The sequence below is a fragment of the Leucoraja erinacea genome, chromosome 2 (assembly GCF_028641065.1).
Source record: "Leucoraja erinacea ecotype New England chromosome 2, Leri_hhj_1, whole genome shotgun sequence".
NCBI lineage: Eukaryota > Metazoa > Chordata > Chondrichthyes > Rajiformes > Rajidae > Leucoraja > Leucoraja erinaceus.
This window is the reverse complement of record NC_073378.1, coordinates 127,380,672-127,402,749: the sequence shown is the minus strand read 5'-3', so window position 1 is coordinate 127,402,749 and position 22,078 is coordinate 127,380,672. Positions and strand designations below refer to the sequence as shown.

At 43.0% G+C, this 22,078-nt stretch overlaps 1 protein-coding gene across 4 annotated transcripts in view; it reads left to right on the top strand.

Moving 5' to 3' along the window:
• LOC129715327 (partitioning defective 3 homolog) overlaps positions 1-22,078 on the top strand; it is a 954,144-nt gene that overhangs the window by 130,930 nt on the left and 801,136 nt on the right. For all 4 annotated transcript variants that reach the window (XM_055665210.1, XM_055665202.1, XM_055665217.1 and 1 more), the window contains exon 2: positions 18,973-19,074. In XM_055665210.1, the coding sequence (XP_055521185.1) occupies positions 18,973-19,074 (102 nt within the window). The remainder of the gene's footprint in view (positions 1-18,972; positions 19,075-22,078) is intronic.

Genomic DNA, 22,078 nt, shown 5'->3' with positions numbered 1-22,078 from the left:
GGTCGGGGCTGTCGAGCCATCAAAGCTCCCGCAGCCGCCGATCCTAGGCCCTCGGATATCGTACTGATATCCCCTGTGGCCACCCCCCTCTTTGACAGAAGGAACATGATACAGGGCTATGATCTGAATCGGGACCATCCCTTTGGCTGCTTCATCTGCTGTGTCCCTACAGCAGTTTGACTTTTGCTGCATATTTCAGCATCTGTAGTTTCTTGTGTCTCCTCTCTAACCGATTTGGTGACTAAAATGTACCGTGGTCAATCCAGGAAAGCTAGCAGCCACGGTGTTTGTGGCACCATGGTCACGCCTCTGTGCAGGAGGAGGAAATTGATTGCAAAGGCCTTAGGGATGGGGTGGGGATTCAGTTGTAATAAGAGCGAGTAGTTTAGGTCAAGGATACAGCTTGGAAACAGGCCCTTCGGCCCACCGAGCCTGCACTGACCAGCGATCCCCGCACTTTAACACTATCCCACACACACAACCTTGGGACAATTTACACTCACACCAAGCCAATTAACCGACATACCTGTATGTATTTGGAGTGTGGGAGGAAACCGAAGATCTCGGAGAAAATCCACGCGGTCACGGGGAGAACGTACAAACTCCGTACAGACAGCACCCACAGCAGTCTGAAGAAGGGTTGCCTATTTCCTTCGCTCCTTAGATGCTGCTGCACCCGCTGAGTTTCTCCAGCATTTTTAGGTACCTTCGATTTTCCAGCATCTGCAGTTCCTTCTTAAGCACCCATTGTCGGGATTGAACCCGGGTCTCCGGCGCTGCAAGGGCTTTAAGGCAGCAACTTTACCTCTGCGACACCGTGCTGCCTTTATTTCCCATACAGTTATTTCTGTATTGAATTAAAAGTACTCAATTCAATTTAATTTCTTCAGTTGCAGATAAGATTACAGGATGCCATGCTGTTACCCTGGTTTGAGGGTTGAGGATATATTGGAGCAACAGTGTAAGGTTTACCGACCAGCTGGCATATTATATACTGGTGCCATTGATTTGGATGAGTTGAGACCTGCTCTGTCTCTGTAGCTGTGACACTAATATTCTGCACTGTTTATTTTCTCCTTTGCACCACCAGATGCGCTCATGTGTGGTATGATTTGCGTGGATAAACATAAAGTTTTGTCACATGTATATCGGTCGGTACATGAGACAATAACAAACCAAAATTAATACCAGGATCGAGAGGAAGAAACAAAAAAAACCTGCAGATGCTTGTTTACATAAAAAGGACACAAACTGCTGGAGTAACTCATCAGGTCAAGCAACATCTCTGGAGATCTCAACTGAGGAGGGTCCCAACTCGAAACATCACATGTCCATGTTCTCCAGAGATGCTGCCTGACCTGCTGAGTTCCTCCAGCACTGTGTGTCCTTTTTTCATAAATTCCAGGATCACGTGGAATTGAAGGTGGAGATAGAATACACGGTTAGAGATGCGCAGATCAAATTGCCAGTATAGACTTAAATTGTTGAATGTCAGCTGCTGCATCAGAGCAAGTATATAAGCAGCCAATGCTTCTTAATAGCTTCCGTTGGAAATTTTGTAAATGAAAGTTGTTTTTTCGATTTGTTGACGTGCCTAAAGTCAAGTTAGAATCAAACCATTTGTTTCCAGTATTTCAGCGTGCTGATGGTATCAGGGAACAATAATTGGTTGCACGGATTACTGAGTCTGTCGGAAGGAGACTTGAATTAGCTCGAGTCCGCTAATTGATGTCTGTGTTTCAGCCAGGAATAGCTTTGCAACTATTTATCCCCATAAAGTTTCAAGCTTGTTTTCCAGTTCTTTATTTTTTTGCTCTCCATTGTTTGGTTGCATGACTGAAAATTGACCACAATTGAAATAAAATGAAAGGTAATAAAATAACGGATATCTGAAGTAATTAAGCTTGGTGGGAGGGAGGAACTGCAGATGCTGGTTTAAACCGAAGTTGGACACAAAAAGCTGGAAAAAATTCCAGAGATGCTGTCCGACCCACTGAGTTACTCCAGCTTTTTGTGTCTATCATCATAGTTAAGCTTAGACTTGTTGGCTTGGCACAGAGAGACGATGGTTTAAGCATGACTCCCCAAAGTAAATATATGAACGGAGCTGACACCTACCTGTTTGTGATATATAGTCTATGCTGAATTGTCAGATGTGCAGTTTATCAGAAGAGACATAGGGCCCGCCGTCTGAAGAAGGTCTCGACCTGAAAAGTCACCCATTCCTTCTATCCAGAGATGCTACCTGTCCCTCTGAGCTACACCATCATTTTGTGTCCATCTATGCTTGCTGGATGAAGGAACCAGCATCTGCAGTTCCTTCCTACACACTATATAAAGGCTAATATTTTAATAAGTTATGTTAAAAAACATGTATTGCTCAACTAATAACAGCAAAATAAAATTAAATGACCTTTGTTTTGTTGCTGCTGCTAATGAAAATTGACGGCTGTTTTTTGCAACTCAAGTGTGACTAATTCTGCAAAGGACAATCTATTGAAACTTAGATATTTTAGTTTTTTAGTTTTGGTTTTTAGAGATCTACAGCACAGAACCCGGCCCTTCGGCACACCCTCCGCCCACCAACCAGCGATCCCCGCACATTAACACCATGTTACACACACTAGGGATAATTTACACTATGTAATTAAGTGTGGGAGTAAACGGAAAATCTTGGGGAAAACCCACGCAGGTTACGGGGAGAATGTACAAATTCCGTACAGACAGCACCCGTAGTCGGGATTGAACCTGAGTCTCCGGCGCTGTAAGGCAGCAACTTCACCGCTGTGTCACCGTGCCACCCTTGAGGTTCATTGGAGACGATGCAGAAAGTATTGCAATAAAAAAGTCCTCTTTGTTTGTCAGAAATGGTATTTACACATTTAAAAGATGGAAAGAGGGATTTTACTCATACTGAAGCCCGAGGCAGTTGAAGTGTCTTTGTCAACAACGGCATCATTGATGTGTGCGACAAGCATGTCATTTTGAGAGCTCTGAATAAGAACCAAACAATTGTCAATTCTGATCGTGGTGCAAAGGTTTTAAAATATAGTAAAATGGAAAGAGTTAATTTTGGGATCTTTATGAGGCATTAAACTTTAACACAAAGTAGCTTGGAAGTGAGTTGAGATGACATGAGCAGATTAACTTTCCCTGAAACTTGGTCAGAACGGTTAATTGCTATTGTCTGGGCTACGTTTGATGTGGTGGTAGTCTTTACAATGTGAGTTTGTTTGCCCACCAGAACCTCGTTCTGTCTTGCTTGACCAGCTCCCAACTATTCTGTTTCAATGGATTGCAAATCTGATTTGGTTGATGGAAATAATTGGGTCAAATGAATGCTTCCACATGTCCTTGTCCTACTGGAAGGATTTTTGGAATTGGTTGCTTTCTTCCATGGGTTAGTTTTTTTGTATCACCATCAAGTCAAATGTTGCCTTGTTCAATCAGCCGCATGTTGTTGAGAACAGCTTGGGTCTGTGCAGAATGCGTAATGTAAGGAATATACCATAATCTTTTTCGGGAATCGCAAGATAAAATGGTCAATAGCTTGAGCAGAGTTGGCGTTGTGATCAAGATGTTTTAAAAAAGTACATTTAATTGTGGAGCCAATGGGTTTTTGGAGGCAATTTATTTCTGTGCGAAATGTCCCAGGTTCTTTCTCCCTTTGTTCACCCTCTCCAATGCCACCCTCTCCCCCATCTGTATCAACCTACCCATCATTTTGTCCCACCTGTTCCCACCTATAGCCCACGAGAGCCTGTCCCACCTCACCCCAGACGTCTACACATTGACCATCTTTCCTGTCCCATCTTCTTCTGGGGTCTTCTTAATCTTCAAACTGGACACTCTCATCTCTTTTGGCTCCTCAGATGCTGCTTGACCCGTTGAATTCTTCCATCTGCTTGTTTTTTGGTCCTGAGAACCTTTACCACTTGAGTACCAGATATTCCCTCTCTCTTTCTACAAGCCATAGTTTGTTTAGATTCCATTTTCACACTGGCTAGAATATTGCTATTTACAAGAGATTTATAGTACCTCCCAAGAAGACAGATATATAAGATGGTTAAATCTTATATATCTGTCTTCTTGGGAGGTACTATAAATTTTATTGCCTGCTATTTCCTTTTCTCTCAATATAACTTCTCCTAGATCAGTTATCAAGGAACCTATTTTAGTTCCTTATTTTAGGTGTGAAGAAGGGTCTCGACCCAAAATGCCACCAATTCCTTCTCTCCAGAGATGCTGACTGTCCCGCTGAGTTACTCCAGCATTTTGTGTCTCTCATTTGTTTCTGACTCAACAAAACCCATTCATTCTACTTTGCTCTTCCTTTGCAATGTCTACACATGAATCCTGCCTGGATGCATCACAGCTTTGCATGGTAACCCCTCTCCCCAAAAACAGCCTGCAAGAATCTGCACAGAGTTGTGGATGCAGGCAGGACAATCATTGCTCAATTACTAATTGTCCAATCTACATGATTGCACTCTTTGCACCTTTTACATGTGGTTCTTTGTAGCAGAAACAGCACACTCCTTGTACTTCCTGTTGTATATTATGATTGCACTCATGCATTGATTAAATTGGCCGTGTTGAATGCAGAATTTTCGCTCTCTCTGTATCTCTCTTCACGTGACACCAGTAAACCAGTCAGTTAACTTGTCTGTTCTGTATTTGACTTTGAGGCCTTGCAGCGACGGCAAGGCTTTCTATTGGTGAAAACTTATTGAATCGATGCTAAACGTAAATGTCGGCATGATAGAACGCAAATGGTAGAGGTGCTGTATTCAGAAGAAAATGTAGTTATTACAATGAAGACTTACAGTCTAAGGTTGAAAATTGTGACAGTCAAAGTGGGGCAGAGTGATTATCCCGTTGTGAGATTATTATTATAGTCTCAGCCAAATGCAAATAAGAGTGAACATAGATTCAAATTTTACCCCAGAGCTTCATTCAGCTGATCGTAGATTCTTTCCAGCACTGCTAAAATAAACGTTTCAACCAAATATAGAAAACAGTTCCTGGTATCTCTTTTATATTTACTTGCTTGGATCATACGCATCTATTTTGATGAAGGGTTTTGATGCAAAATGTCACCCATTCCTTCTTTCCAGAGAAGCTTCCAGTTCCACTGGAGTTACTCCTGCATTTTGTGTCTATCTACGGTGTAAACCAGCATCTGCAGTTCCTTCCCAAGGAAATATGTTTGTGTTTGTTTTCAGCAATTCAAGACTCCATCTTTCTCCTAGATGACTATTTTTCTTTGTTGATATAGTATAAACGTGATTCAGAATTTTCTTGGCCACTGCATCTGTCACTTTGGCAGTAAAGGCAGTGCAGTAGATGTGAATATCAGTGGATGTAAAGTGGAGGATATTCCTGCCTCAGGTAATTTTGATTTTCATGACGTATGGGATGCTGCCAAAGTGCCTCACGTGGTTTTGATTGGTTTCAGCTGCAGTATTAGTTTCTTTTGAAAAATTCAAAACAATATTAACTAGGTAATCTTGGAATATTGGTTCGATTCTCCTCTTGAGCCAAGCACCACTTAATATTTAACCCTAATGTGCATTATGATAGCAAATAACCAAACTTATTTAAATAACTAACCACAAATAATGTTGAACGTGAATGTGTAACCCATTTAGTTAAGTATTAGTAATTCCTATGTTTACTCATTAGGTGTGATCCTTCTGCGAATGTCATCTTTGATATTCCCCTTAGTCCGTGATGCATATGTATTCCTGGCTTCCATTGGCCTTGTATTTTTGCAATGATCATTTTCAATAAAAATGAAGAGCGGAAACATTTTCAATATTAGATAATTAGGGGAACTAATTAAATTTGTTAACTGATAATTAATTGACTTGCTTGAATAAAAAAACTTGAAATGAATATTTATATTTACTCACTATTTAGCCCACCTGAAAATTGGCAGATTTGAGGAATGCCTTGTTAAAAATAATGTACATGTCAATGAGCTGTCAAGTGAAGAGTTGCGTTAGTGACTGACTTCATTAATTAGTGTTTAAGCTTTGGATTCGTTACACTTCTGTTCTCAGTCCTTCTCATTCCTGACCATTAGTTGCATAATTCCTGAATTGCAACTAATTTTAATTTTAAATCCACGTTTTTCTTGCTTCCACATGACTCTGTTGATGTTACCGGCCCCACCCAAACTGTGTGGGGGGGAGGGGGGGGCAGCTGTTCAGTAATAGGAGAGAGAGAGAGGGAAAGCATGGATTACAGGAAGTATGAAGTTTCTGTCCTGGACCTCCACTGTCAGAGTGAGGCCCAATGCAAATTGTCGGAACGGCAGCTCATGTTCCGCTTGGGCAGCTTACAACCCAGCGGTATGAATATTGATTTCTCTAACTTCAAGTAACCCTTGCTTTCCCTCTCTCTCCATCCCTCCCTCACCCTAGTTCTCTAACTAGTTTCACTGACCTTCTGATTAATGTTATTGATTGCACGCCTCCATGTCCCCTCCCCCTCAGCTAACAATGAACCATTCTACATTTCCTTATCGTCTGCTTTGAGCTGTCATTTTCACACCTTGCCCTTCCATATTTCTAGACTCCCTCTCGCCCTGATTCTCAGTCTGAAGAAGGGTCTCGACCCGCAACGTCACCCATTCCTTCTCTCCAGAGATGCTGCCTGTCCCGCTGAGTTCCTCCTGCATTTTTTGTCGATCATCGGTTTAAACCAACATCCGCAGTTCTTTCCTACACATGTTCAGTAATCGGCTTGGTCTTTCCCTGAGCTTGTTCCCCGGGCACTGCAAGCTCAAAAGGTTTAGGTGGATTGGAATTTGGACTGGGGGATGGGTTTATCCAATTTTCCACAAGGCTGAAGTCTCTGATGTGCATGAGTATGTAGAAAGGAACTGCAGATGCTGGTTAAACCGAATATAAACGGTATAGAAACATAGAAACATAGAAATTAGGTGCAGGAGTAGGCCATTCGGCCCTTCGAGCCTGCACCGCCATTCAATATGATCATGGCTGATCATCCAATTCAGTATCCCGTACCTGCCTTCTCTCCATACCCCCTGATCCCCCTAGCCACAAGGGCCACATCTAACTCCCTCTTAAATATAGCCAATGAACTGGCCTCAACTACCCTCTGTGGCAGAGAGTTCCAGAGATTCACCACTCTCTGTGTGAAAAAAGTTCTTCTCATCTCGGTTTTAAAGGATTTCCCCCTTATCCTTAAGCTGTGACCCCTTGTCCTGGACTTCCCTAACATCGAGAACAATCTTCCTGCATCTAGCCTGTCCAACCCCTTAAAAATTTTGTAAGTTTCTATAAGTATGGTGGTGCAGCAGTAATTGTTGCCTTACTGCGCTTACAGCACCAGAGACCTGGGTTCGATCCCAACTACGGGTGCTGTCTGTACAGAGTTTGTACGTTTTCCCCGTGACCTGCGTGGGTTTTCTCCAAGATCTTTGGTGTCCTCCCACACTCCAAAGACATACAGGTTTGTAGGTTAATTGACTTGGTGTAAATCTAAATTTTGTATGTGTAGGATAGTGTTAATGAGTGGTGATCGCTGGTCGGTGCAGACTCGGTGGGCTGAAGGGCCTGTTTCCACGCAGTATCTCTAAACTAATAAATAGGCACAAAATGCTGGAGTAACTCAGCGGGCGGGCCAGGCAGCATGTCTGGAGAGGAGTAATGGGTGATGATTCGGGTCGGGACCCTAGTCTGATGTGGAGATTGGTGAATGTCTGTGGGCTTATGATGTGCTGTTTTAAAAATGTTCAATACTTGTGAAACAGATTAGATAATTAATGTAATTTATGTCACTGACGGTGTTGTTGCAGTGATCAGGGAAGGCCACAGAGATACTGGTTCAAAATATTCCGCTGCTTATTGGAATGAAGTAATCAGGAGCTGAGTGTTGTGTGGAAACCAAGTAAATTATTTTCTATTCTGCCATCATCTTTGGGAGGAAAGATATGATCAAAGCACCAGCAATTACTTCCGTCTGTAATTAGTATGTGCCTTGCAAACTGAACACAAACAAAAATAGAGCACTTGTTTATAATGATGCATGGTTGCAGTTTTGTGTACCCCAACTATCCCAGTCATAGAGTGATACAGTGTGGAAACAGGCCCTTTGGCCAAACTTGTCCACACCGGCCAACATGTCCCAGCTACACTAGTCCCACCTGCCTGCGTTTGGTCCATATCCCTCCAAACTTGCCCTATCCATGTACCTGTCTAACTGTTTCTTAAACATTGGGATAGTCCCAGCCTCAGCTACCTCCTCTGGTAGCTTGTTCCATGCACCCACCACTCTTTGTGTGAAAAAAACACCCCTCAGATACCCATTAAATCTTTACCCCTTCACCTTGAGCCTATGGTCCTCGATTCCCCCACTCTGGGCAAGAGATTCTCTGTGTCTACCTGATTTGTTCCGCTCATGACTGGCAAAGTTTGTATGCCCATCCATGTATGCAATGTATAGAGACAGACGCATTATGGCAGTAAAGAACTATCCAAAGATTGCATCTTCCTTAGCAGCAAATAACGAGTCTCCTGTTCCACTTGAGTTGATTTGATATCGGATGCTCGTGTTTTTATGACTTCCTTTCAGCTTTAATTGTTTAAAAATTCAGCAGACATGAGCTTAATTGACACAGACATGCAGGCTTGGTGGTGTTTTGTGGATTCTATTTTTGCCTCATGACCCCAAGTTTAAAATGCCACACTCCTTGTGGTACAAATGAATTCTAGTATCTTGCAAAAGATGGACACCAAAAGCAGAAGTAAGTCAGCGGGTCAGACAGCATCTCTGGAGAAAATCTGCCTGGTAGAGTTCCTCCAGCTTTTTGTGTCTCCCTTCGGTTTAAACCAGCAAGTGCAGTTCCTTCTTGCACGTAGTATTTAAAAAATGTTTGAACAGCTCTCAATTTGCAACGACTTCCTCGTTCCTCTTCCCGTTCTTCTAATTTGCCTTGTGCAATTGGAAATTAGCCTTATTTAAATGCCTAAACTACTAAGCTTGCCAAAGTAACAGTGCATTATCAAGGATCGCCCAAGAGTGAAATGAAGCAAAATGTATGTGCATGAAAATACACTTGCAGTGAAGAATTACACGTTTATGTTGTAAGAATCCTTGCTTCCACATAATGACCTGCAGCTAACATGTTTAGTTCACTTTAGAGATACAGCACGGAAACAGGCCCTTCGGCCCACCGGGCCCGCACTGACCAGCGATCCCCACACATTAATACTATCCTACAAACACTAGTCCGCAGAGATACAAATACCAAACCAATTTAGTTACAAACCTGTATGTCTTTGGAGTGTGGGAGGAAACCGAAGATCATGGAGAAAACCCACGCGGTTACGGGGAGAACGTACAAACTCCGTGCAGACGCACCTGTAGTCTTGGGTTTGAACCCGGGTCTCCGGCGCCGCACGCGCTCTAAGACAGAGACTCTATTGCTGCACCACCGTGCCGCAATGTTGAATACTCGAATCACCTCTGCTGAGGCATTTAATGAAATGCCTTGAGCAGTTTTGTTACTTTGCTGGTTTCTGTTTAATTAAAAATACACAGTGCTTAAGTTCACCTTGGTACAGATGATTGCACTCGGATGACATATCATCAGTTATGGACTTGAAGAAAATTAAGACTTATCAAAAAATAATTGCAACTATGATGGAGGAGTTGGTTACTTTCTGATTTGTGATCCGTGTGACTTAAGATGAAGGTGGTTTCGAAATTTCTCTAGAGAGATGGTGACTCACCAGAGCGGAAATACATCAGGCAGTCGTTCCCAAATAATATTCAATAAACACACGGTGTGCAGTGGACTGGGGATTGCTGGAGAAGAGCTCCGACCGCCGGCCCGTGGCCTATAACATCCTGAAGCCACGGTCTGCGAGGCTTCTAGCCACGGACGGGGCGTGGACTTACCATCCGGAGCCTGGGATCCCTTGCCGGGGATTGCCAGAGAAGGGCTCCGACCTGCGGCCTATAACATCCTGAAGCCGCGGACTCCGGTGGGAAAGTGCCGATTTGGGACCTCCAAGCCGCGGAGTGTGTTCCACCGCCTCTAATAACATCTGTCATCGGGCCACCAGTAGCGGTGACTGCGGAGGGTTTATGGCCCCGACCACGGGTGAACAAAGGAGGCGGACTGACTGAACTTTGGTGCCTTCCACCACAGTGAAGAATTTAGTGGTGGATATTTGTATTCAATTTTATTGTGTATTGTGTGTTCTTTTTAAGTGTATTGCTGCTGGCAAATTCATTTCACTGCATGTGATGTGCATGTGACGAATAAAATTGGCTTTGACTTTGATACATTTGTTCAATATTTGCAGATGGAGACTGAATAACAGTCTGTCAATTTTTCTTGATTTCTATAACTTACCAGATATATTAATTAGAGTAGATGAAAGCCAAGGGTTTGGATTGTCTGACCTTCTGAACAATAGTTGTTGTTACATTTGTTAGAAATTGATTTATTTTTTTCTGGATGGAGACGGGCTGGCTTGGTAGAGATGCATGTCGATCACAAAGTGACCAACCTTCCAATTCCCCCAGATATCGACGCTTCATCGTGCTGCTGAGTTCCAGCAAAATCTCCTGGTCTTTACATTGGTGGATTGCCTCTGCCACCGGTGACCCATGGTACACTGATGTTTCTCAGTAGACCTGGCCTGCTGAATGGCCTTAACTATGGCTATGTGCCAATCCAGAAAGCAATGGAGTCATTAGCCATGTTTGGGACTTGGTGGAGGTGGTGGACTGCTGGCTTGTGGAGGTGCAGAATTTTCTATGTGGTGATACGTCTGGTATTGCAACAGCATTGAGGAGTAAAAGAGAGAGGTCTGGACTTTTTTTGTTGCCTTTATTCTCTAGTCTGGTGTGTGGAAAGGACCAGTTCCATGAGCAAATAGTGTCCTGGCACACTGCTTGACCATTCTAATCATGGACACAATGTTATTTTATTTTTCATAGTCCCTGCAATTACTTGATTGAAGTGGTTGTATATGTTAAAAAAAAAAAGCAAGAAATGACAGGTGCTGTAAATGTTGAACAAAAATATTCACATATCATGCATTGCCCCTGGTCATGATGTCTAATTTTTTTTTTAGCTTAGTTTAGAGATACAGCGAGGAAGCAGGCCCTTCGGCCCACCGATTCCACACCGACCAGCGATCCCTGCACATTAATACTATCCTACACACACTGGGGACAATTTTTACAAATATACCAAGCCAATTAACCTGTGAACCTGTACGTCTTTGGAGTGTGGGAGGAAACCGAAGTTCTCGGAGAAAACCCACGCAGGTTACAGGGAGAAGCAAGGGTTATTTGAAGTTAGAGAAGTCAATATTCACACTGCTAGGCTGTGAGCTGCCCAAGCGAAATATGAGGTGCTGTTCCTCCAATTTGCATTTGGCCTCACTTTGACAATGGAGGAGGCCCAGGACAGAAAGATTGGTGTGGGAATGGGAGAGGGAGTTGAAGTGCATAGCAACCGGGAGATCACGTAGGCCGAGGCAGACTGTGGGCCAGAGTTTAGAGATGTATGTCTACTCCTGACTCCCTTTTGGCCATTCTGTCCACATAACTATCCCTCAAATATTAAATAACCTGCACATTTGATCATATTCCGGCAAGAATGATGGGGAAAAAATGGAACAGCGCGCACTTAGCTGCCAAGATTACAATTAAACAAAAAGAACAGAGCAGGTGGAGTTTGAGACAAATAGTCTGGAAGGGTGCCAGCAATTGCCAGAATTAAAGTGAATGAATTAAATGAAGCCAGACCTGGTGTAGTAAATGAAAACTAATGTTGGACTCTCCTGCTGAACAATAAATGTTTTGATGACCTCGTGAAGGTAATGGCAAGAGTGTTTTATTGTCATGTGTCCAAGATAGGACAATGGAATTCTTACTTGCAGCAACACAACAGAATATTTAACCTTGTGTTCTGTAAATTATATAATAAACAAGAAAAAAACATTCTGTGTGTGAGTGAGTGTGCGAGAGAGTGTGAATGTGAGTGTCCGTGTGCACATATATATGTATGTGTAAAATCACACTCACACGTACTCTCGCACTTGCTTACTCTCATTCATTCACACTCACACTCTTGCACTCACACTCACTCACACTCTTGCACTCACATTCTCACACTCTTGCACTCACACTCTCACACTCTTTGACTCACGCTCACACTTACACACACTCTCACACTCGCACGATGTAGCTGACATGGTGAACGTGGAATGCTATGACATTGGATAATCTGAGGATTAAATTTGGCACCTCGTTGTTGAATTGTATTCGAATCCTTGTCTGAATTTGGCTAAGAGCCTGCAAAGGCCTGAGACCACCCGTGTGCAGCTGAGGTTAGCTGTCGTCCCTTGGCCTTTGGTTGAGCCAGCTGTTTTCAAGAATGTATTACACATTTGCTGGCAAAGCATTTTGACATGATAAGATTTTAAACGATGGGAAACTCGTGGCAACCTCAGCTGCAGCTTTGAATTTTAGAAAACTGGTTTGTGAACAACTGCGGGTTCAAGACAGCCCACGAAGGACCTGTCGGTGAGTTAAATCGACCAGGTATCATTTGTGCATGGGACGACACGCTTGATTAATCCTCTTGAAAGGCACTAACTTGACTTTGCACAACGTCAATATGTGTCTGAAGAAGGGTCTCGACCCAAATCGTCACCCATTCCTTCTCTCCAGAGATGCTGCCTGTCCCGCTGAGTTACTCCAGCGGACAGGCAATTCCTGAGTGGCCAAGTCAATCACCCGATCTGAACTCAATTGAGCATGTCTTTTATATGCTGAAGAGAAAACTGAAGGGGACTAGGCCCAAAAACAAGCATAAGCTAAAGATGGCTGCAACACAGGCCTGGCAGAGCATCACCAGAGAAGACACCCAGCAACTGGTGATGTCCATGAATCGCAGACTTCAAGCAGTCATTGCATGCAAAGGATATGCAACAAAATACTAAACATGACTACTTTCATTTACATGACATTGCTGTGTCCCAAACATCATGGTGCCCTGAAATGGGGGGACTATGTATAAACACTGCCGTAATTTCCACATGGTGAAACCAAAATGTATAAAAAATGGTCTTTATTAAAATCTGCACTTTAACCACATGTGATTTTTTTTCTATTACAAATCTCAAATTGTGGAGTACAGAGGCAAATAAATAAATGGTGAGTCTTTGTCCCAAACATTATGGAGGGCACTGTAATAGAAAAGATAATTGAATGCGGTTTTTATAATTTATTTCCATTTTTGCCAGCACCAAAATGATTCCACCACGTCACATTTTTCCCTCCCCGTTGCTTTCTGTTTGATGTCAGATCCGCTCACTTCATGACTCCCTGATCTGCTCTTCCATTCCCACCCATCACTGCTTGGGGGGGGGGACAACTTTACAGCAAGGTTTGTCTTGTTTGATTCTTAAAGGGTTTACACTGATCTCTTGAACCGTTCAGTTGTATCATGAGTTTGGTAGAGGTAAAGGGCCTGTCCCACTTGGGCTATTTTTAGGTGACTGCCGGCGACTGTCATAGTCGTTGCAGGTCACCGAAAAACTGGCGACTGGACCCCCCCCCCCTTCGACATAAAATTTGAAATAGAATCATTACTTTAACAACAAAAAAAACCGAAGTCAGCACCAGCGACAACCTACGTCACCTGGTGACAACCTACGTTAACGTAGCTACAACTACAACAGCACCTACATCAAGAGAAGTCAAGCTACGCTCATTGGCATTAAACTCACTGTCGCCGACTGTCTCTGAAACATTTTCAACATGTTGAAAATCCAGCGGCGAACAGAAAGACGCTACGACTCTTTGGGCGACTGAGGAGACGACTCACGACCGTACAGGCAACACCCCATGTGGTGACAGCCTAGTCACCTGCAGTCGTCTAAAAAATCACCTAAGTGGGACAGGCCCTTTAGGAATAAATGCAGCTTTGCCTGTTTTGCTGTGATCATGAGCAGGGGATGAACTGGCACTTGTCCCTGGAGATCTGTGACTGTTTGCTTATGAACAACCTTTGCTCATTGTACATTGACCATCACCACTGTATTTTACATATGTTGTTGTTCAGACATAAAGAAAAATATCATGCCACGCTGAATTTAAATAATAAAGCGGGTTGCAGTGAACATCACATGCTTTCTTATTTATAGTTTTCAAATTTTGAATGCGAACCTGTATATTTCTTCAAATTTTACTTTATATAAGATAAATACGGGACTCTTGAAATCAAAGTAAAAGAGCCCCTGACTGTTAGTTAGAAATGACTGATGAATATTCTGTTGCTTTATGTCAGGAGAAAAAATGTGCTGGCTTTAGAATCTGATACTCTTTAGCTGCATGGGCTGTGTATGGGCTGGCTCCCTCTGTATAAACCCGCCAGAGACTATTTTCAGGGAGGTATCTTTTGTAAACTCAACGTGATTTTTATTTACAAAAGCATAAGCACAATTTAATATGGGTGAATAGTGGAAAGGAAGGGATTGGAAGTGTTTTTATGCTGCTTCCAGATGAGATGCATGTGGGAAGATAGATCAGACGATAAAGCAGACACGTAAATGCCTGAAATCCTTGTCATATTTGCTGCATATGTGAAACAGTTGCTGATTAAACTGGAGTGATATGCTGTTAAAATCTATCCTTGCAAAGTTGGAATAGCGTTTAAGTAAGTAAGTAAGTAAGTAAGTAAGTAAGTTTATTGGCCAAGTATTCACATACAAGGAATTTGCCATGGTGCTCAGCCCACAAGTAACAACATGACATACAGTGACAGTTACGAATGACTCAGAAAACAGGAAACATTAATAATAATAAAACATTAATGATAAAACACCATTGATCAAGCATGTGAATTAACAAAATACCAGATCAAAGGGAGGCTACAGATTTCTGGCTGTTGCGTAGGGCAACTACTCGTGGATAAAAACTGATTTTATGTCTGGCTGGGGCAGCTTTGACAGTCTGGAGTCGCCTTCCAGAGGGAAGTGATTCAAAGAGTTTGTGGCCAGGGTGAGAGGGGTCAGAGATGATCTTACCCACTCGCTTCCTGGCCTACAAAGCCTACAATCACTCACAAAATTGTCCTTGTTCCGTACAAAAACAAAAGCAGCTGGACTGAAGCTTCATATTTTTAATGGTGAGGATGCCGCTGACAAACAACTATTTATTTACTGCGCTCCAAATTTATTTCCACGGGGGGAAATGTCGTGATGAAATGGTTGTAATACAAGCTGGAATATACGTGCAAATTTTAAATTGGTCAAGCAATGTTTGTGTGGGGCTATTTTTGAAGACTATGGTGCCCCGTTATTGGATGCATGCAGAAATATTTTCGCCACAAACTAATTTTCTATAATAAAATTAAATGAGTTGGAAGGTAAATGGTGCACCAAGTGAACAGTACTAACTGAATTTTACCCTGTAGGTTGAAACTACAGGGCCTGTCCCACTGTACGAGGTAATTCAAGAGTTCTCCCCTGATTCGAGCTCGTGTAATGTACGTAGCGGGTATGTAGCGGCTCGTACGAGTAAAAAGTAACAATTTTTTTCATCACAGGAATTTTTTTTACTCGTGGACATTTTTCACAGTGTTGAAAAAAAGTCACGAGTTTACCGGATTTCCCGAGTACCTACTGTTGCTCGTATGAGCCGCCACGTGACATCCACGAGCCCCTACGTACCCGCTACGTACATTACACAAGCTCGAATCAGGGGAGAACTCGGGAGAACTCTTGAATTACCTCATACAGTGGGACAGGCCCTAAAGCTGTTTGTTTCAGCCATTCGTGTTAATATTTTTTTTTAAACAGTACACATTGACAATAGACAACAGGTGCAGGAATGGGCCATTCGGCCCTTCGAGCCAGCACCGCCATTCAACGTGATCATGGCTGATCATTCACAATCAGTACTGCGAGTCCTGCCTTCTCTCCATATCCCTTAACTCCGCTATTCTGAAAGGGTCGATCTGACTCGGATGCTGGCATCTAACATTGATAGTGCCAACAACATCAAACATTGAAACAGGGTAGGGTATTATTAGTCTAAATGTCCTTCCATGTACAGCACGTTTTAAAATGGTATTCTGCGAGAAACTTGCAATTGAAACCAGAGGTTTTTGGAAACGAGGAAATGTTTTGTTTGGAAAAGGATTGGTGAACTTCGTAGACTAATTTGTATCCAATTATGGACTAGTTGACCAATTGATAGAGTTAGACTTTACCCATTCCTTCTATCCAGAGTCCGCGGACTCTGCTACTGAATGAAGAGAAATGGTCTCAGCACTTGGAACACTATAAATTCAGGTGTAGTTTTGCTAAAATTGATTGAAAAATACAACATGGAAACAGGCCCTTCAGCCCAACGAGTCCATGTCAATGACAGGCACAAAAAAGCTGGAGTAAATCAGCGGGATAGGCAGCGTCTCTGGAGAGAAGGAATGGGTGATGGTGAGCTACTCCAGCATTTTGTGTCTATCTTCGGTATAAACCAACATCTGCAATTGCTTCCTCCAAGAGTCCATGTCAACCATTGATAACCTGATCACCCAGGTTCTGTTCATCCTCTTTTGCACCCACTATCTGCACACTCGGGACCATTTTCTGTGGCCAATTAACCTACAATCCAGCCCGACTTTGGGATGTGGGAAACCCACCCGACCACGGAGAATGTACAAACTCCACACAGGCAGCATGCGAGGTCAGGATTGAACCTGGATCTCTTTCTCTTCTCCCTCTTTCTCCCTCTCTCTCCCTCTCTCTCCCTCTCTCCCTCTGTCTCCCCCTCTCCCGCTCTCTCTCCGTCTCTCTCCATCTCTCCCCCCCCTCTCTCTCTGTCTCTGTGAAGTAGAGGCTTTCCCAGCGGCACTATAAAAGATGTGTAAACTGTAACCTGTCAATGATTTCCTTGTGGATAAATTCCACAGTCTCCAGTTCTGCTGCTGGCCTGATTAATCCTGTAGCCGTAAGTCCCCCAGCATATCAGTTGAATGACCTGGCCTGACAAGGTGGGTGAACAATTGATTTTTTTCCCCAGTGAGTTACACGGTCAGCGGGCTTGTGATCCTCAGGATAAACCTCTGCACTTGTGACTCCTCGATTTCTTTGCCTGCCTGGGTCATGGAACCCAAGGCTGGAGGACAGACATCAGTGGCCTGAATACACAAACTGTGTGTCATTGCCCTCAATTTTGATTTCACTTCAGAGCTCCGTTCGGCTGGAGAGCTGCCTCGGGTCTCCTTCTCAACCCAAAACATCACCCATTCCTTCTATCCAGAGATGCTGCCTGTCCCGCTGAGTTACTCCAGCATTTTGGGTCTATCTTCGATGTAAACCAGCACCCCAAAATCCTCAAGCAGAACAGACCTGGCAGCCTCATTGTTTTTGCTCATTCCTGTCCCACTGAATTAATGTCCACATACCTCGACTCCATCCTATCCCCATTGGTCCAGTCCCTCCATACCTATGTCCAAGACAGCTCACATGCTCTTTATCTCCAGTGACTTCTGTTTTCCAGGCTCCCACTCCCTTATCTTTACTATGGATGTTCAGTCACTCTACACCTCCTTCTCCCCCCAAATCTGAAGAAGGGTCTCAACCCGAAACGTCACCCATCCCTTCTCTTCAGATATGCTGCCTGTCCCGCTGAGTTACTCCAGCATTTTGTGTCTATTTGCAGTTTCTTCCTACACGGAGCTCCGTACAACCAGATTGAGGGGTTGGTTATTTTTTGTTTGGAAGTTAACAGATATAACAAAGTTCTCTGCATTTTGAAATTCCTTGTTTAGGCACAGTAGTGTGTAACCTACTGACGGGCAAACGGTTCAAAAGCACTTTATTGTAAATCTATTTTGTGCTCTCTGAATAGATTTTCCCCAATGTTTGATATTTATCTCAAACCAAAATATGAGTCCATTATATGAGTCGGTATAAGTCTTGGCTTTTTGTGGCATCACTTGGTCCTGAACTGTGGTGTTAAAGTGCCTCCTGTATTTACTTGCATCCATCAGGAATAAAATTGGCACCAGTTAGAACAGGAAAAGATAGAACTGCAGATGCTGCTTAATAAACAAAAGGGCACAAAATGCCGGAGTAACTCAGTGGGTCAGGAGGCATCCCTGGAGAATATAGACAGATGACGTTTTGGGTTGAGACCCTTCCTCAGACTGATTGTAAAAAGAAATCATGGTTGGCCCTCCTTTCCCAGGGACATCTGAAATCCATGAATCTCTTCATTCTCAACATGCTGTTTTGAGGAAGTTTTCAGGATCTTTTTTTATATCATTGCCTCTTTTCAGTTTATGAATTCGAATCTGTACATTGCATTATACGTGTTACTTGTTAACTTTGAAGATGGACACCAAATGCTGAAGCAACTTAGCACTACAGGCAGCATCTCTGGAGAGAAGGAATGGATGAAGTTTTGGGTCGAGACCCTTGTTCAGACCCGAAACGTCACCCACTCCTTCTCTCCAGAGATGCTGCCTGTTCCACTGAGTTACTCCAGCATTTTGTGTCTGTCCTTGGTGTAAACCAGCATCTGCAGTTCCTACCTACACATTCTTGTTAACTTTGGTCTTTTCCAACTCTATTTGATCGTTGGGTACGAATGGTTTCATCCTGAGTAGAGAGATATGTTTATATTTGTCTCAGTTAAACTTATTAAGAAGTCAACTAAAATCTTCATCTTGAAGAAATGCAATTGATTGACCTCACCTCAAAAATAACCAAAACTTAGTACAAGTTGTTTTCCTGCTGCTGACATGGAGAGGTTTCTGATGAAAGTTCCCTCTTAAACTGAGTGTCTCTTGTTATATGAATCTCATCATTATATGGTCAACAGAATTTGAGGACACTGAACGGGCTATTGCAGTTTCCTTCATTTCACTGCTGCCACTAAAATGTTTCTTTCCATCCCGATTAGGATCCAAGCTACTGGGTACAAGTTCATCGCTTGGAGCACAGTGATGGTGGCATCTTGGATCTCGATGACATCCTCTCTGATGTTGCTGATGATAAGGACCGAGTGAGTAACGAGGCTTTTCATTCGTACTTTATCACTGTGGAGCATGTTGAAGGCTTTGGGCCGCATCCCTTTTGCGGAAAACTCTAAAAGCCTGAGGTTACTTTGTTCAATATGGAAAAACTAGAATTGTTACAAATCAGAACCACATGGAAAGATGAGGTCATCTTTTAACATGGCGAGACAGACCAGGAAGATAACATGTCCTTGGACCTGGTTTATACTCAGCAGTCAGCTTCATCTTAAAGTGTGACTTGCTTTGTATTCCCTGAAATGCAGAAGTTGATCTGCAAACATTTATCTTGGTTACAGTGGGACAATACTTCAGTGCAATTGATGTCCAATCCATTTCACGTACTCCTATCTACATCCAACATGTGAGGATGAATTATTCTCACAGTGCCCAATGAGTTATTAAGATAAATACCGAAAGGGCTTGTATTCGTTGTCTCTGTACTGTACACTGCCCAATGACAATAAAGTGGAATCTGAATCTGAATCTGAATCGGTATTCACTGGAATTTAGAAGGATGCGAGGGGTTCTTGCAGAAACATGTAAAATTCTTAAGGGATTGGACAGGCTGGATGCAGGAAATTTTTTCCTGATGTTGGGGGAGTCCAGAACCAGAGGTCACAGTTTAAGAACAAGGGGTAGGCCGTTTAGGATGGAGATGTGGAAAAGTTTTTCACCCAGAGAGTTGCGAATCTGTGGAATTCTCTGCCACAGAAGGCAGTGGAGACCAATTCGTTGGGTGTTTTCATGAGAGAGTTAGATTTAGCTCTTATGGCTAACAGAATCAAGTGATATGGGGGAAAAAGCAGGAACAGGGTACTGATTTTGGATGATCAGTCGTGATCATTTTGAGCGGTGGTGCTGGTTCGAAGGGCTGAATGGCCTCCTCCTGCTCCTATTTTCTATGTTTCTAAAGGATAGTGTACCAAAGCGTCTGAAAATGGGAACACGTTGAGAAAGGTGTGTACTCCTCACACGGCAGCCTTCATGCAGAGAGTCAGGTTGCGTTAATATTTAAGACTTTTTACTTACATCAACACACAGCTGAAATAGCTGTAGGAATGAGACATCTAGTGGTAACAAACAAGTGCTTCATAATCCTCCCAGAGGGTTGTTTCCAGGATTTATTTTTGGAATTTGCTATCTAATTAGTGGATGCTCATTGCAGACGGCTGAAAGGAACATTGTGTAATGTGTGGTATTGCATGACAGTGAGCTTACAAACCTTCCATCTTGACTTAAGAAAACAGTTGATTGCTTACGATAGTGTCAGTAAGATTGATCGTTACGTGGAGATACTTGAATTTTTTTTAAATCATCTTTCGAGAGTGCTGTATCATATAATCAAACTTGTCAGTCATTCCCATAATTGTTAAGGTGCTGTCCCACTGCGGTGACCTAATTGGCGAGTTTAGAAGAGTTTAGGAGAGTTTGGTAAAAGTGTCATGTTGAAGACCTTCTTCGACTATGTAGAAGACCTCCTTCAATCTCCTTCGACTATGTTGAAGACTAGCTTCGGGAAAATTGGACACCGAATAGTGGAGAGTGAAGACGATCTCCTTCGACCTCCCTTCGACTATGTTGAAGACTATCTACGACTACCTTCGACTACCCTCGATTACCTACGGATAACATGCCGACCTACTACGACCTACTTCAACTAAACCTACGAGTAAAAAAATACCGATTTTTTTTTTTCCCATGGTGACCTTTTTTTACTCGCGGGCATTTTACATCATGTTGAAAAATACGCCGCGACCTAGCTGAGGCCTCGAGTACGCGGGGACTACTCTCGAGCATGAAGGAGAGTTACAAAGACCTCCTAGGACCTCGTGTCGACCATGCTGCGAGTATGAGTCGAGGGCAAACTTTTCTAAACTCGCCAAATAGGTCGCCGCAGTGGGACAGCCCCATTACGATTGTAGTAACAACAAGATATACTTGTTTGGGAATTTTCAAGCGCTCGATCAATTGCTATTTATATCCTGGATTTCTTTTAAATGTCAGGAATATGTAACGTGTTGGTACCACTATTATTGGCAATGTGTAAAGCACCCATGTTTTGCATTGCTAATTTTGATTTTGATTTTGATCCGGAAGAGTAGATTTTGAGCTTGAGCAGTATGGCTGAGTCCTGTTGCATTGCCGACAGATTGTGAAAGGTTGCAATTTGAGCCTTAGATGGAGTGGAGTTGATTATATCTTTGAAAGAACAGTAAATTAATAATTACCTCTGAAAGTTCCAAATAAAGCCAAGCTGAATGTAAACCATGTCGCCTTCAACCTCCTCTTTGAAATTTTTTTTAGTGATGGCCTGTATTTCCTGTATTTCAAGGACCATTCCTCTTATGTAAGCTTCTATAAGATCCCCCCTCAATCTTCTGGCTTGTACACGCTGGAATTCAGAAGATTGAGGGGGGATCTTATTGAAACTTACAAAATTCTTAAGCGGTTGGACAGGCTAGATGCAGGAAGATTATTCCCGATGTTGGGGAAGTCCAGAACAAGGGGTCACAGTTTAAGGATAAGAGAGAAGTCTTTTAGGACCGAGATGAGAAAATCATTTTTTACACAGAGAGTGGTGAATCTGTGGAATTCTCTGCCACAGAAGGTAGTTGAGGCAAGTTCATTGGCTATATTTAAGAGGGAGTTAGATGTGGCCCTTGTGGCTAAAGGGATCAGGGGGTATGGAGAGAAGGCAGGGGTGGGATACTGAGTTGGATGATCAGCCATGATCATATTGAATGGCGGTGCAGGCTCGAAGGGCCGAATGGCCTACTCCTGCACCTATTTTCTATGTTTCTATCTATGTTTCTTTGTCTACCTCCCCTTATGTGCTATGATACTTTGTCCTTGGTGTCTCTCAGCTGCCACATTAACTCAATGAGCCAGTTCTTCCCAAATCCAATGCTGTCCAACTTCTCCAGTGTTTAGTCAGGTGCCACTCGATAGACTAAGCCCCTGTCCCACTTAGGAAACCCGAACGGAAACCTC